At 36.7% G+C, this 17,691-nt stretch overlaps 1 protein-coding gene across 3 annotated transcripts in view; it reads right to left on the reverse strand.

The window, feature by feature from the left end:
• The window catches only part of LOC134527667 (tubulin alpha-1C chain-like), a 105,683-nt gene that overhangs the window by 71,931 nt on the left and 16,061 nt on the right, over positions 1-17,691 (reverse strand). For all 3 annotated transcript variants that reach the window (XM_063360544.1, XM_063360541.1, XM_063360543.1), the window contains exons 3-4: positions 9,570-9,674; positions 3,737-3,933 (exon numbers count right to left, since the gene is read on the reverse strand). In XM_063360544.1, coding sequence (XP_063216614.1) covers positions 3,737-3,933; positions 9,570-9,674 — 302 coding nt within the window. The remainder of the gene's footprint in view (positions 1-3,736; positions 3,934-9,569; positions 9,675-17,691) is intronic.

Raw genomic sequence — 17,691 nt, forward strand, 5'->3', positions numbered from 1 at the left:
TTGTCGTATTACATGGTCAAGGTCAAAAATCCACCCCGGTGGCTTACTGGTGGCTGGTAAAAAAAAGGGAGGGGGGTAGAGGAATATTAGCCAATTTGGGGACTTTAAGCTCTTTTAGAGAAAAAACACTTTAAGGAATTTAGAATTTAATTTTTTCTTGTGGCAAATGTTTGCTTGAGAACAGGATTTTTTGAATTTTCAGATTTTTTTGAGATCTGTTTGAGGAAATCTCTAAAAAGTGAAAGTTTTGTGTGATTTAGAATAATATTGTATAAATGGTCGATTTTTGGGTCAATTTTTTCCTTCTTCGGATTTTGGAGTTAAAGGTCAGAAGTCAAAGTGACATTACAAACCAAGATGGTGGTCGAATCTCTTTGCCTTAAACCACGGTTCAGGATTGATCAAGGTATACTACTAGCTATGATTTTTTTCTGGTCTTTATTTACATACTATCAAAATTTTCTATGACCAATGACACAATACCTTGTCCTGGAAAAACATGTATAATAACCATGGAGGTAAGAAGCTCTGTAGTGGGTGTGTGAAATATTTTCCACAATAATAATGAAGTCAAAATGAGAACAATCGTTCCTGTTAAAATCAATGTTTTGTTATTATGAAGTTTAATGCTGATTCCTTGATGATATTTTGTTAACATACTTTTTTCTAACAATACTCATTTCATGATGGAAAGTTTACGATTTTTCCTAGCGCGCGTTTCTAAAGTTATTATACAAATGTCTAGCATTAGACTGTATACGAATAAGTATTTTTTTTAGTTATATGCTTATCACATGGTATTTAGCTTTAGAAGATACACCCAATCCATAACTTACACTCCATGATAATACATTATTGCCAGTGTCTATGAAACTTGCCTTTGCACCTGCCTCCGCCAACAATGATAGGAACCGGCATGTTGCCCGAACGACATACCAGAGCTGAACCAGCTGTTTCAATCAAATAAAATAAATGCACGCAGTCAGTGTGCGTATCAAATACAACATAGAAGGGTCTATATAGAAATGTGTTTAGTACACTGTCTTAAAATTAACTGTTAAGAAAATCTGATGTGTATAAAACAATATAAGTAACAATAAGTGCACATTATTTCAATAAATTTTTAAGGCAGGGAATCATGCATGTATAATAAAAGACCATGTTTCACTAGATTTTACTGAGTTACAAGTGATAAAACATGCAACTTACACAAGTCAATACAGTAGGTACACGAATGCCAGCATGGCTGTCTCCAACCTATCCAATAGGCCTCCTGGTCTCGGCCTTCACACATGGCCACAAGCCAATACTCTGAGTTCTACATTCACCAGATTATGAAACACCTTTATTATTTCGTGGTAATGTGTAACTAACTTTGACATCTCACTGATTAAGAAAGTTTTAATGTAAGAGTAAATGCACTTGGCTGCCGACTCATAAACTATGAGTCTGCCAGCAGTGGCATCCTCGCAAGCATCATACCTTATAATGCAAGACTATAAGATAGTTCATGGTTAATATTTAGGAAGCACTGCTGCGTAATTGAAACTTGTAATTTTAACTGACCGATGGTGCTTACATATCTAGTATGTCGTTATTATGAAGCGCGTCATCTCATTGGCTAGGGCTGCCAGCCAATCGCACGCCAATCATAATTATTAGATTGTTTTTGAACGCTCCTTCCTTGATACTAATAAATTCCTATTCCTCCCCTGCCCTAAGTTGAAATACTGCACAACATAACAGTATCTTAATCAGGGAGGTGGCCACGCTTGCATTATTACCTACATGAAAAGTGTGTGAAGCCGTTTTTAGTTCAGTTGATTGTTGCGCCATATTGGTTAGACGCCCAACACATTGGCTGAAATTTAGTGTTTGCATTGTGTAAACCATTTATAATAAAAAATTTATGAAAGTGGCAGTTTTAACGACGGAGATTATAATTCACACTTACTATCCATCATCTGATGTTACCACACATCATTTTTACAATTTTTTGGGCGGAACAATATGGCGATGGTAAGGTTAAAAAGTAACTTCAACTACGTCACAGCATGCCATCAACTGACAATTATTACCTCCACGTCCACGATTTAATCCCTGTGCGCTTTATCGAACTTATTTTCCGTTTCTCCATTCCCTCTTTATCCTTCGGAGTGTGACAATGACCTTAGTTGTAGCCATGGCGCCAAACAACCAGTCTAACAGCAATCACTCTTTAACCGCACTTAGCTACTAATATGCATGCCGGAGGGCCACATACCTGTGAATGAGGCTCATGTTGGCGTAGCAGGATATCGAAGCTCACCCAATAATTAAAATTATTATTCCATATTTGCAGTTGTCAACATATAGCAGAACCGCTTCACTGATGGCAATATTATTTAACTGGTTCAGCTCTGGAATGTTCTGCAAATCTTCCGTAGCCATAGGCACTGTGGCTTATTGGTTTCATTTATCCTACAAGTATTAGGGTTGTAGATGTGGTTATGAAATAAAACACCGAGGATTCGACGAAAACGTGACTTAATGGCTGTCTTACACATAATAAGTATATAATAATTTTTTAAATGTCACATAAAAAACATGTGAACCTGCTGGCTGGGTGTGTTTCGTAAGTGTTATGATTGAGTGAAACAATTCAGTAAAAATGGCCGACATTAAATACCGATTTTTTTAAAAAAAATGGTGATGTTTTGACAGTTTTTTTGTACATTTAGAACTTAAGGAAATACGAGAAAGCCTTAAAAGTAACGGTATAAGTTGACGAGTCGTGCATGCTTATGTTGCTATACTGAGACATAGAATTACTTACTATATTTGGCTTGTAACTTATTTTAATTTGTATACAAGTAGATAGATGCAATAACTAGTTGATAAGATCGGCTGGTGTACATTACTGCCATTGCATAGTTTTAATTTACAGTATTGCATGTTTTCATTTGTTGTGTTATGATGTGCTCATCGCCATTTGCAAGTTTGCATGTCGCTTTCTTTCGCATGCATAAAGTAACTAGTAGCAGGAAAATGTGCATACTACTCTAATAAACAGTTAGATACGTGCTTTACAGATATGAACTTTAACGAGGAATAAAATTTGCCCATTTAACTAGACAGCGTGAATGAGTTATGTGGTACCAATGAATTAATGCTGAGACCTGGAAGTGCATGTTATCTAAGAGAGTTCATTTGTATATTAAAGCAGTGGGGTTGTGGATACTACGACATGCTTACGATGGTTTGGTTTAACACTGAGTGTACAAGTTACATGTGTAAATGGCATCTGGGACTCAACAATTTGTAGGTTAAGATAATTTGTTATTGTTCATAACTGAAACTTGCGTTCTTTTAGGCAGAAAACATGTATGTTAACAGATTTTCTAAAACTTATATAAAATTTTTATTGCATACTTGTCATTATAAAAAATTAAGTCAATACAACATGAAAATAATTTTACAGGGGAAAATGTATGTTGTGGCAAATGATTAATCGTGTTCAGCCATTTCAAACAATTATATGCTGAACCTTATAGAAGCCATGTTTTCAATGATAAACTACACAAAACTCTTACTACCTGAGGAAGCGTTGAATCCAAGATGACCGTAATTTTAGTTTTCATCCCTCTCTCTCCTGCATGACCATTAGTAGAGAATGTGGAGCTACCGTGCCTGTGTCTACGTCACGTGCAGCGCCCATGACCGGGGCAGGGAGCGTTCCGGTATGCCTGGCTCCTACCTTCGGGGCAGGGTAGATGGAAAAGGTCAGTTTGCTCCTCTTGGGGAAGTCGACGGAGAGGCGCTCCATCAGCAGCGAGGCGAAGCCGGAGCCCGTGCCGCCGCCGAACGAGTGGAAGATGAGGAACCCCTGTAGGCCGGCGCACTGGTCCGACATCTTGCGTATGCGATCCAGAGTCAGGTCGATGCACTCCTTGCCTGGAACAACGCGATAGCGTGAGAAACCTTTAGGTCTCCTGCCGCTGTTACATGCTATATGATATTCACAATAGAGTGAAATTTTATGATGCTGTAAGCACATTCAATGTTCTTTGTCGCATTCAAACAGTAAGAAGAAATTTTTTTTTTTTTTTTTTTTTTTTTTTTACCAAAAGCCAACGAGTAGTTAAAGTTTTATCTCACACACTATGTTGGTTATTTCATTTTCTTGTCATTAATATTATGTGGGGGCTTTTCCTGTAAATTTAATAATAGATCTCTTGCATCACATGTTTCATCTTAAAAATTTCTCAGCTATTATTTCCTAAATATTATTTGATAGCGATAAAGTGCAAAGCAAATGTTCATAATAATTATCACATCATAATTATGAACATATGCTTAGCTTTATTGGGCATTTTGGGACTGGCTTCGGCTTGTGGTGCCGGTGCCGGGGTCCGCTATCTTGGATTGTGACGTCACGATGGCCATCTTGGATTAACTTGACCTTGACTATGAACCCGGCGGCCATATTGGATCCGCCATTTGGTTTTTTAGAACTTTATGCTATTTTAATTCCACCATTTTGTTTTCTAGAATTTTCTGAAACTAGGAATCGAATTCCCCACTCCCTAATGTTACTGACACACACTATGTGTTGATATTTGCGGATCACGCAAAACGTTTCCGTACAAAATGTCTAATGCACTGCCCAGAACCGACACAGACGTTAATCACGCCCACACACGTAAATTTAACTGTATTTTAGGTACTTCCGTCAGGAAGTCCTGACGGGAAGTATTAATTTTCGACAGCCGGACCAAACATTTTCTAATTCCCATCATTCTCCCCGCCTTGCGCTCAGTTTGAGGCGCCTCCAAAGGCTCAGCCAATCACAGAACGCTGTCCAGGAAATAAAAGAAACTAAATTTAAAGATATCGAAATTATCAATAAATAGTTTTTTAAAACAAACCGTCACTTCGCAACGTCTTTAAAAGTCTTAAATGATGTTTAAAATACAAAAAAAAAGTTTGGGAAACATTGTTTATAGCTAAACCTGTAAACAAGCACATATTTAAGTTAGATTTCAACGACAATCACACGTAAACAAAAGATAAAGTGTACAGTTTCAGCTCTCTGTACTATTGTTATAGTACAAGTTGTTGGCATAAACTTAAAGTAAAATCCCTTAGATAATGGAAATGACAAAAAAATTAAATAACCTACTCGACATACAATAAAAACCATAAGTTAGTTAATAACCGATTCAATAGTAACTTAACATTTAAAAAGATGCTGACTGAAGTCTATATATTAATAAAATGTCGTCGCATTAGTTTATGGTTTATTACAAAGTCATATTTTTTGTCTAATTAGAAAAAAGTTCCACAAGAGAATGATGGCAGCATGGCTATATCATTTTCCCACAAAAAATTCAGTTTATTTTAACTTTCCATGACAGTGAATAAATAATAGTTTCCTATTTTGTATTTTTGTTTTAAACAACTGTGCCGGAAATTTGGTATTTCGACACTTTTTTTTATTGCTTATATAATTTTAAATTATTTTTGGTTACTTTGGGTGATTTACTCTTTGTTAGGCTGGTGTACTCCCCTTAGTTAAACTTTGTGCCAGTAGACTGAAGCACCTTTCCCAGAGATGTATCTGATCTTTTGCAAATCTAAGACTTCGTTGCCAGCCCGTTTAACATTTCCCTCGCTTGCAGGAACGTCCCAGGTCTGTAATGTTACTTCACTTCATGACTAAAACTGCATACAACAGCTCTGGACGAGTTGTTACCATTTCTCAGAGACGAGCTAACCATAGCCTTTACCGTCACGAATACGTCTTAGGTTCACTCCTCGAAAGTCAAGACTAGGATGCTCGTTCCCAGCCTCGTTGCACCCCCACCCCTCCCAGCTCACTCCTGTTCTCAGAATTTAGTCCAGGACCAATGACCGGTCGTAAACCCCGCCAGGCAGTGACAGTCTCCAAGGACGACTGGCATAAAAAATGTGTGTGCAAAGATGGACCACACACCACATCTAGCGGCGGACATAGCAACTTCTTCTCTTGTGACGAGCCCGTGAAGCTGACCCCCGCGACATATGGGGACAACTCTACTAACCTCACAGCTAACTTCCCCTGTAGGCCGCCAGAGTGCAGCACCTGACTGCCCCTTTAGCCCCTGGTTTTAGCAGGACGGCTTGGGCGAGTCGATTCTTTTTTATTTCAGACACCCCTCAACAGGTAGCGCTAAGGTCGGCCAGTGCTACCAACTTTGACACATCAAAGTCATAGTTTTTTTATGATGCCCACTCGGGGAACTTCGGAACCTTTCGGTCCGGACATCCCAGTACCCCCCTCCACTTTTGATTCAACATTTACTTTTAATTACGAGACGCGGTTCTTCGCGAGACACTTCGCGTCGCGACTGCAGACGGACCGTTTGCGATTATCGGCGAGTCGACGAGACACTGCGAGACTTCCATCCGGCCGCAACCGACGATGTAGTCCATTAAATAAGGGATGCTATCCCTGTAATCTGCTTTAATTAGTTTAGTCCGTCTGCATAGTACAAAAAGTAATAGTTAGTTTTCTTTTAAATAATTTCTTTTTAAATGGTGGAAACTTCCGCGCACAGCCGCGTATTCGCGGGCTCCAGTTCCTGGCTGGCGTCGCATCGGAAAATAGAAGCCCACTTCCCTGTCTGGTGAGTTATGATCCGCGACTTTCCCCAACCTCCCCTTAACTTTTGCGGGCATTCTCTGCCCAGCTTATACTGTCTGTGTTCTAGTTCTGATCAGTTTTGATTCGGACTGTTCGAAGACAGGGTCCGAGAGCCGGACACCGAATTGGCATTTTCATCACCCTTCCTCTACAATACACAGGCGCCCTGGCATCATTTTCCCGATGGATCTCCGGGAAACGAAGTCCCGACCTCCGGTGCTTCTGTATCTTTTAACCTTTTCTGAACTTTCTTAAACTACGCTGTCAGACGAAGTTCATCAGATAAACGTCATTTCTGGACTTTGAGAATACTGGTATGGTTTAAATATATTTATATTTTTTTATGGGTTTATGTATTTTTTTATGAAACCTTTTTATAATTTAATTTCGGGTCGACCCATATTTTTTCTTTCACAATATACCTGATATCTGTTTAAACACGTAATTGATATTGTATGTTTATATTTTTTTCCAGCTCACAACGCAATAAGATTTAGGTTTTAATTACCTAAATATAATTATCAGCATTTATAAATATTAGTGGCTAAGAAATTTGCAAAGTCCACAAAATAATGCTAATATGCTTTATGTGTTTTCTGGAGTCAAATGTATGCTGATTATTAAACTGAAATACCGTAATACTTTAAATTTTTATATAAGCTGACCACCCTAATAATTTATAATGCCATAGTGGCTCACTATAGTGCTACTAAATTTAATCAGCTTTTAAACAAAGCTCAGTTCATTGATGTGTTGGTTTTGAGTTACGTGTCATATGAACCGAGTCAACTTCCCAACTAGTTGTTCAGCCATCAGCACTAGCTTTCATCGTTGAAGTTGGGTACCGCAGAATGCGTTCCTTCCTCCTCTTTGAAGTATAAGCATTTGCGTTCAACAATAAAACCTCCACTAACTTCAGCATTTGTTACTTTTTTTTTGCTAAGGGTGGGTCTGCGGCCTACGTGTAATGGCATCCTGGAGGCCAACAGCCTGGTGGGTTGGCTACCACATCCCTCAGAACCTCCACATCGCATTGGTTGTTCCAACACCCTACTCCATTATCGTTTCCTGCTCTACTAGAGTCGGTGTGTGTTTCGTTACACCAATTATAACGCCGACTGGCGCCCTTCCACTTAAGTATCTCCGCCAAAAACATCCCAGCTATCAAACTTTGAAAACACATCCTTCTGTCAAACCAGTTGCCCGACAATATAGTAAGAAAATGAAAACTTTTTCATATTTTATTTTTCAACCCAATGCATCACATTTGACTTAGAGTTTTATATTTCTTCTGCAAGAATGTGTTTAGTCTAATGTACCAAAGGTATAGCCAAGTGTAAACATCTGAGCTCATAAGAGTATGAACTAGAGTGTGCCAAATGAAGAGTGTAGAATGAAAGCAACTCTTTTTGGTCCTTTTTTTTCTATGTGCTCAGGACGAAAAATTCCGTCTGAAAGGTTTTATCAGCTACTCAAGGAAAATAATGATGTGACTGATATTGAGCAATGGCTGCCAGAATAATATATTTCTCCCTAAGATACCTACCCAAGCAGCTTACTACAAACATCAACTATACCAATGTAATATTACAATCTGTGAAGGAATTTCATCTTCTCAGAATACGGCCAACACATTTGCATACCTTTGGAATGAAAATCAGTTCCCTAAGGGGTCAAATTAAATTGCCTCTGCTGTTTATCACAGGCTCTCAAAATCTGACTTAATTGGGATCATCAAAATTCAAACTCTTCTCTGATGAGTATGGTAGCCAAAATAAAAACACAGCTATGATTGTGATGTAACGATTGTTATTACAAGAAACTCCTGTCAGCGTAAAGCATATCGTCTTGTATTTTCCTATCGTTGGCCACTCGTTTATACTACCCAACAGTGTTTTTGGTAATCTGGTACGAAAGTTTAGAGTAAAGAATGTTATTGACAACCCTAATGAGTATATTGAAGTAATTATACATAACACTGTAAAGTACAATATCTGAGAAATGGTTGCCCGGTCCAAGACTGGAAAATGTATGGTGAAGAGAGAGGTAAATTATTCAGAAATAAAAGCATTCAAAATGTTCCAAAATGCGTTGAAATAAAGCTTGCGCTATTTGCTTGTCATACCTACACTACGGCGAACAATGGCAAGATAATCCAAAAACTAATTTTTACACTGAACTTATTAATAAGTTGGTGCCACTCAAGCTTTAATAGCAGACTGGAGTATTCGAGGAGTAAGATAGCCTTTACAATTGGAATTTAACCCTGAAGATAACCCTGACATTATTGTATAAAAATTTCGATTGATCCCATGGTTCATTGAAATATTTTATGATAATATTTTATTGTAGAACATGTTTGCCAGTAACTTCAATATTCGTGTGAATTTCATGTTTAAACATAAACCAAAAAATTATTTTTGTATGGTAGGTATATGGTATGAAATAATACTAATCTAAAAAAAACTAATGAATGCTTCTATCACATCAAATAATTTAGTTTAAAATTTAACTGTTTCTCCATTAAGGCTAAAATTAAACATGGTGGATGCTTCAGTTACAATTTCAGCTTAATAAACGATGATAAGCTACAAAATCAGAAAGTTGCATTTTAATTGAATCAATGTCAACTGTTTTAATTATGTTAAACTATATGCAATTTTTCCAATAAAAGATTGCATTTTTCTTGATGGAATTAATAACGAATTATATTAATACAACATATTAAAAAATTCTAGACTTTTTCTCTTTCACCGAAAAACTTTTCAAACAGATTAAGCTGCTTGCATGTAGGTTACTCATATTTCATGACTTTTTAAATCATTAGACAAAGTTACAATCCTCCCAATACACTAGACACTTTTTATGAGAAAACATCCCACCATCAGCGACTTCAAAAACTTGCCTATTGTGTAATGTCCTCTGGCATAATTATTAGCTGCATCTTCTTTACCGGTAATCAGCTGTTCTGGATGAAATAGGTGCCTATAAGTGCCGGTCCTTACTTCGTCTGAAAAAAACATGTAAAATTAAAACACAAATACCTTGAATAATAATGTTAGCGTGCTGTGAGGACATCAACAGAAATAACATCCGTTCGAGGAATAAACAAATGTGCATCTTAAAAGGGAGAGATAAGAATGAAAAATGCTATCTTGGTTTTAACAGTTTTAAGGTAAATACAATTTTCTATATTTTATTTATGTTTTTAAAATTTTGGATTTGTTAAAGTACAGTACTTTTATAACCTAATGGAATGCCTAAAGTTAATAGTGACCAGCTGCTACAAATAGACTTTTTCCCTGTGAATTAATGGTGTTTAGTATTGAATCCAATTTTTAGGAACGACAACTGTAATAATTATATCAATAGATATAATATTATGATCTTTGATAATCTGTTAATGTGCAACATCCGCCTCAACGAAGGCAAATTGTCAAAATGTCAAACCTTTATCATGACATAAAAACTGTTGAAACCAATATAGCGATTTTCAGTCCTTAGTTCTCTCCCATAAACAAAAATAATATAGTAGGTACTCGAATAGGGGAGCTCCTAAGTTCTGAAAAATACAAAGTATGCGAAAATTAGGATAATGTTTCATTGTCACCCCCTTCCAGCACCTCATAAAAAAAAATATTTTTCTATTCTCACCCCCGCCCCTTTTCATAGATTCCACACCCCTCCCCCCCCCCCCCCCACACCCAACTATTCCAATGCTTTATCATTATAATTAATTTTCTTAATTCAAATTTCTGTTATGATTGATTGTGTTATGATTGATTGTGTTAAGACTGATTGGAGTATCTCGAAGGTTAACTCCACCCATTCTCCCCCTATTTCACAACTCACTTTCTTTAATTCCCCCCCCCTTCTCTCTCTCTCTCTCTCGTTCTGAACATAGTTAACAAGTTGAGAGTTAGGTGTCACTGGTGTGTGTTGGTCATCTTGGATGGCACCCTCTTGAATGGTGTCACAGGTATTTGAGAGGTTCGCTACAAGCTGTTATTTTTATTTGATCCAAATCTCAGAACGGCAGCTGGTGCTCGATCCATGATCACTCTTGTGATCTTGAGGTTGGGAAGCGAGCACCTTATACATTCAGCCACGAGCTCAAATGATGTCCAAGGAAGTAAATAAGGTCTATAAGATAGGAATGGAGGAGAAAGTGAAATTATAAAGTAACTAGCTGACCCGGCGAACTTCGTACCTCCTTAGCGTAGCAATGATGCACTACTTTATTTTGTATAGCTGACCTATCTTAGGTATGAGTACCTATTCAATTTGAACAGGAATCTATAATATCCTCCATATAAAAATGAATCCATAATTCCCTGGTATCACTATAACTGAAAAGGACCTTACTAATTTAATTAAATAAAAAACAAAATATATATTGTCAAAATAGTGTTTATTCCATAGGATTCAATAATTCCACTAATGTTTTTACAAATTGCTATTGAACAACTTGGCATTTTTAAGTAAACAATGAGCTCAATACCACGCGCGCTCTATAAATCAACTAATAGTCTCTGTACCCCTCAATGCTTCTCTCTACTCTAATGCTTTTTGATAAACTATATTTTTAGTTTTATGTTCTGGCGCGTAAATAAATAATGTTGATGGTTTTCCGACACGGGAACAGGCGACATATAATTGGCCATGTGAAAAACATGGATTTTCTAGGTTGATGCCACATACACTTAGCGACTGCCCTTGCGATTTATTTATTGACATTGCAAATGCAAGCCGCACTGGAAACTGTAAACGCTTAAAGCTGAATGTCATAAGGTTACTTTAAAAATATTTATATTGTACAAAGTGTTGGGTTAGTTTGGAAATAATTTTATATATGGTGGTTCAGTATTCTTAAATTTTCTAATTTTCCGTTAAATTGTTTCTTTCATAAGAACCTTCTCGTGACAATAACAAACACAACAAAAAAAGAATTAGTGAAATCGGTTCAGTCATTTACGCGTGATGGCGTGACCAAGGGAAATAGGAATTCATTATTCTTAAATTCTCTAATTTTCCGCACAATTTTCTTAATTTTTTCTTTCATAAGAACCTTCTCCTGACCATAGCAAACACAAAAAAAAAAAAATTAGTGAAATCGGTCCAGCCGTTCACGCGTGATGCCGTGACCAAGGAAAACGGGTTTCATTTATATATATATAGATATAGTAATGATGATGGTATTAAAATTATTCGCGAAAGTAGGGGAAGTCTTGTACATGGTGTTAAAAGTGTCTACCAGCTTCGCTAGCACATGTAAATTCCATAAATGGCGGTCAGTAATGTAATGTGGACGAGGTCTGCAAGGAGCATTAATGGCATCCATATTTAACAAACAAAAATGTTACTATAGCGTGCCACACTCGCACACCAAAGTGTTCTATTTCGTGCACGTGATGTGCGCATAAAGGCTTGTAAATGATGTAGTACAAACACACCATATTCCCCTACCTCACACAAACTCACACACATACCTCTCCTCTCTTCCTGACCTGTCCTTCCCCAACCTCTCCTCTCTACTATTTCTCTCCCTCACACACACATAGATACATCTCCTCTCTCCCTCCCCTCTACATTCTTTCTCTTCCTCACACATACACGCATGCATACACCCTCCCCCCTTTCTTTCTCTTCCTTACACACATACACACACTTCCCCCCACCCCTCTTTCTCACTCCTAGAATCCTCACTTGAAAAGTAAATAATTTTAAATTATGTATATTAAATTTGCCTGAATATAAGTATTCCTTTTATTTATTTCGTATCAGGTGTATAAGACTCATTTATGCCGATTACATTTGGTTAACAGACAGTATTTTCTCAAAAGCTGTTATTTTTTAGTAAAAAAATAATAATATTGAAAGTAAACACAGAAAAACTTATTTAATAAACAAATAAATATCATTATACGGATACAGGTGCAAACAGATAAGATGAAAGCTATACCTACATATAATATTAATTCATAAATATTTAAAATATAAAATAAATTACTATTTAAAGAAACGAACATATTTTTCTCCGAACACTCACGAAAAGTTAATAATTTCATCACATATAAATATTTAATAAAAAAACACAACCATGCACAACAATAAACAAAATTATATAACACTAGCTGCAATACCCGGCGTTGCCCGGGCTGAACACAGGGTGTAGTTAGTAATTGTCTTCTTAATTTGAATGTCAAGTGTGAAAATTAATTTATATCACTTTCAGATCCCGACAACCGTTGTTCTGCCAGTTTTTAGTTATTTACCTGGTCTGTATGTAATTTAGACTTTATAAAGCAATATAGAAAAAAGCTGAAAAATAAGAGATTACTAATATTTAAAAGATTCTATTATCTATCTAATGCTCGGCCTGCATTGCAATGCCTCATTCAGTTTTGTTTTGTAATATGTTTGAAGTAGTTCCACATATACGAATCATCTATCCATCTCTCTACATACATTTATCTCTATCTACATCTATATCTCTATATAGCTCTATACATCTATAGGTATATCTCTTTATCTAACCCATTTCATTCTCTATACCTCGCTCTACCTCAACTTATCTCTCCGTCTCTATCTCACTCTATATATCACTCTATCTCTGTCTCTCTTTTATATTTAAATAAATTGTGTCATGCGTGCGCACTTATACAACAAAAACAGACGAAGTGTCACTATATAATATGAAATAAACACATTTTTTTGACACGATTCGTGCTCCAACTATTGAAAAATAGTTATACCGTCTCAGTAACCTTCATGGGCATGCGCATAACAAATCACCAAAATTTCATCACAATCGGATGAATGGTATAGGAACGCATACGGCACAAACAAACGAAAATTAATGATATGAAAAACGCATCAAACGATGGTGCGTTTAAAATTCAAGGCAACTCTATCTATTGACGAAGTTAAGAACAAAACTATTATTAGCGCCTTTATTTTGCTAGCCGCTGCGAGCTCCACTAAGCGGACTGGTCTCACCATGGAGAAAAATACTAATTTGCCAGACCTTACTATGTGTATGATTGTGTGTCAGACATAGAGAAATGACACTCACTCACTATTTGTATGTCTATGATTTATGATTTTTTCTGTTATAAAATGAAATTATCACTTTTTCACCCTCTTAGGGATGGAATTTCATTTTAATATTGGGTCTATGTGTTAATCCAGGTTATAAGCTAGCTGTAGGCCAAATTTCATTCAAATCCATTCAGTAGTTTTTACGTGAAAGAGTAACAAACATCCATCCATACTTACAAACTTTCGCGTTTATAATAATAGTAGGATAACTTACCTCGGAAAATATTTAAAATGTACCTTCGCGATGTAATTCGCTTTGAATGTCCAGGACTACACAAATCGTAATACAGATTTGTGTAGATATTGGCTACGTGAATCGTTTGCACACCCAATGTAGGATAAAATGAAAATGAGTTAGGCCCTTCTAATACACAAACACAAAATAAAAATATCCTTACCTCAAGAAATTTACTGTAGCCTATTTCACCGCGATAGTTTGCACCGAAGAAAACATACACGAGGGGGAAATGTATACAGTAGAAACATGCATACATTACTAGGTATTTTATATTAACTGAAACAAATGAAAATTAATTTTGAAAAATCATAAAACAGTTGAAAACAATCTACAAATAATAAACAGGGCGAGAAAAATACCCACTAACCACCTATTTCCACTACTGTGAAATTCACAGTACACTCTCGAGGAGAGACAACTATGTACTATGACAACTCGACACTAGATATCAAATAACCGAAATATCACGACCGACCATTTTCCCACAGACCCACATTCCAACTGCCACCCATTCCACCTGGCGCGACTCACAACCTCTGCAGGTACGTGTCCCCCCCCTCCTCCAACTTCTTCCACATACGAGGCATACATCAAAATTCGCTCCCTCTTTTCTTAGCCCCCCCCCCCCCCCCCCCTCCAAGGAACATCGTGTAGTGCAGGGAACGAGCTACATTCTTCCAAACTCACTAAAAATCGCTCATAATTCACACAAACAACCCGCATTCCAAAACTCAACGAGGCGTCGACCACAAACGCACTGCCCCGTCCCACCTGGCTGTACATTTTTACTATAATTTGTTCTATTGCCGACCAACGAAGAAGCTGGGGCCTCACTCGCCGGCACTCGAGCAGCCAGCGACACTCAGTTGCTGCTCGCGGCGGAAACTAGCTTAGAAGTAACCGAAAAAACACAATTTAATTTAAAAATTACCAACACAATTAAAAACATTTTACAGATTCTATATATATAGACTTGCCATACGTCCCGGTTTCGCCGGGACAGTCCCGGATATACTGGGTTGTCCCGGTGTCCCGCCCGGTTGTTGAAATTGTCCCGGTTTAGATTCAGGGCACAGTTTCTTGGAAATAATTGAGCAAAATTATTAGATCAGAGAATGATTAATCTGCTCTTGTGTGATCAGTAACATTTTGGTAAGTAACACAGTAATACAAATTTACAGAAGTCGGCAGCAGAGAAGTCCGTTGGAGGCGAAGCCTGCAATCGACGTAACCTTGAATCAACCAATACGCATCCCGCCCCCGCGTGATTGTCATTGTCAATATGTTTCCCCACTCTAGCAGCGCCAAAATATACCTACCACTTACGAAACTGCCCGACTTGTACCGAGCACTAATGGAATCTCGCGGTAGTCGCCAAGTGAAAATTACGAGTGGTACCTACAATAAGTAGAAAACTGTTTTGTTTTGTAAAAAAATATCATGTTTGTGTACCATTATGAATAAAATAACAAAGATTATCTATTCTATATTAAGTGTTTTTTACATTACTGTTTTCATAACCCCCCCCCCCCCCCCGAAACCGACATCCCTAAAACCTAAAGTAAAAAAGACAGAACTGTCCCGGTTGGTCCGTGAAAAAATATGGCAACCCTATATATATACATCTTTCACATACAGCTATAACCACCGCTCCAGTGAGATCATTGATACATACCTCTCACATATCAGAATACGACTCAAATTTACGCGAAGTAGCATTCCCTAACATGCAAGAAACATTTATAATTTTACAATAACATCCATATATATATATATACATACACAAAATACAGTGCAAAACAACTAATTAGCATTTTATAAATTAGGGATATAAAAAGGCAGTAAATATGCATGTATCTAGTAAAAATTATTTATCATGTAAATATCATGCACACTACACTAAACATTCACATGGAAACCTGCAAATAAGAGAAAATATTTAACGAGCCAGCAATATCATCAGTATTACCCAACCCCCATAGCTGAATCGCACACTCGAGACTTAGGTCCTCCACAGTCATAAAGCATACCTACCCACTTGAAAGAAGATGAACCAACTCAATTCTCGATAAAACCAAAAGTCACACCCTAAGATGGATACTGAAATACTGACCGAAACATCAGTCAACTAATTTCAACCAACGAATTGTAGAAAGCAAGTCCGGTACTCTGTGTTCTAAAAATTCTCATACCCCTCTCGTGAATTCCTGCCCCACACATTAAAATATTCAGTTATCGTAATTACTTAATCACGTAACCAAATTCTGCTGTATTAACATAAAACTTAATTTTCTATTAATTAAAACATGTCAAACATTTCAAGAGTAGGTCTACATCTTAATTTATTCATCACCTAAATAAATTTGTCTCTAATAACAACAGAATGAATGCTCTATTAGTTATAATATAATACTTTTTATTAAAGCACAAAGTATTTTCTTTGAAATAGTTTAATGGTGGAATATGGGGTATACTAGCATTGCACAATAATAGGATCACTTAGCGAGGTGCTAATTAATATTTTATTTTATTTCACTTGAACAATCAGAACTGTGCAACTAATCATTATAAATGTTGCTGCAGAAATAACATTAATCGTTTCACACTAGCAACCAGAATGAACTGACACAGTAGTGAAATAGAGAGGCTTGCTTTACAGAAGAACCCGAGTTAAAAACGCAATACTGCTACAACATCTACAAAATTTCAGCTGCATGTGTATTGTCAGAACAATCATAGGTAACCAGTGCGGAAGCAAATTCATTCTGTATGTCCCCGACAAAATAGGGCAATGGTTTCTCTTGCAGACGGGCACGAATCACAAGAAATAATCGCTGACGAATGCTGTACCTTATTGAACTCTAATGAGCGAACAGATTTTTCCATGACAGATTAAAAATAAACTGTGAGATAGTTTTTCAGTTCTCGCCAATATTGTAGGTATAAAAACCTAACCTCGGTAAAAGGGAAAATTCATATGTTCTCATGTTACAAATAAACTGATTATACGAAACTCTGACAAAAAATTTAACATATCTTTAAAATAATGGCGAATGTGATAAATATACGAAAATTTTTCATTTTAAGGAACTGTAGAAGTTTTTCACCTTTTTAAAACCTAACTATAATTAGGATTTAAAAATATGGTACAATTGTTTTTTTTTATCAGGGATAGCCGAACAATAGGAGTATGGAACGTGTCGCATGTAAATGCTCCAACGCTGAACATGTGACATTTCCGGGATTCCGGAATGAAAATTTCCGGCGGTTTTGAAGTTATAATTCTTTGGGCGCGTTGATAGTGAAATTTTAGCATGCACCAAAAATGCAAAGAAATAAGCATGCATTACCCAATGGAAATTTATCAGGTTGAAAGTCCATTAGCGCATGCATGCAGAAACTGCTGTAGCCACGAGCCGAAGTCGTCAAGATGGCGGACTCACGTGTAGCAATATGCACCCGTAAATATTAACTTTCGGAACATCGGGGGATACGTATTGGTGTATCAAATTAAACCATATGGTAGTGAAGCTAACCAAGGATACATTTCGTAAACTTGAATAATCATAACAAGAAATAATCGAAAATTAAAAAAAAATACCTATAATTTATTAACCAGTAAAATTGTGTTGAAATAAACATGGCATCAATTATTTTTAACATTTGGTTGGTTCTCTAAAGCATTACG

Source organism: Bacillus rossius, chromosome 1 (genome assembly GCF_032445375.1).
Source record: "Bacillus rossius redtenbacheri isolate Brsri chromosome 1, Brsri_v3, whole genome shotgun sequence".
Taxonomy (NCBI): Eukaryota; Metazoa; Arthropoda; class Insecta; order Phasmatodea; family Bacillidae; genus Bacillus; species Bacillus rossius.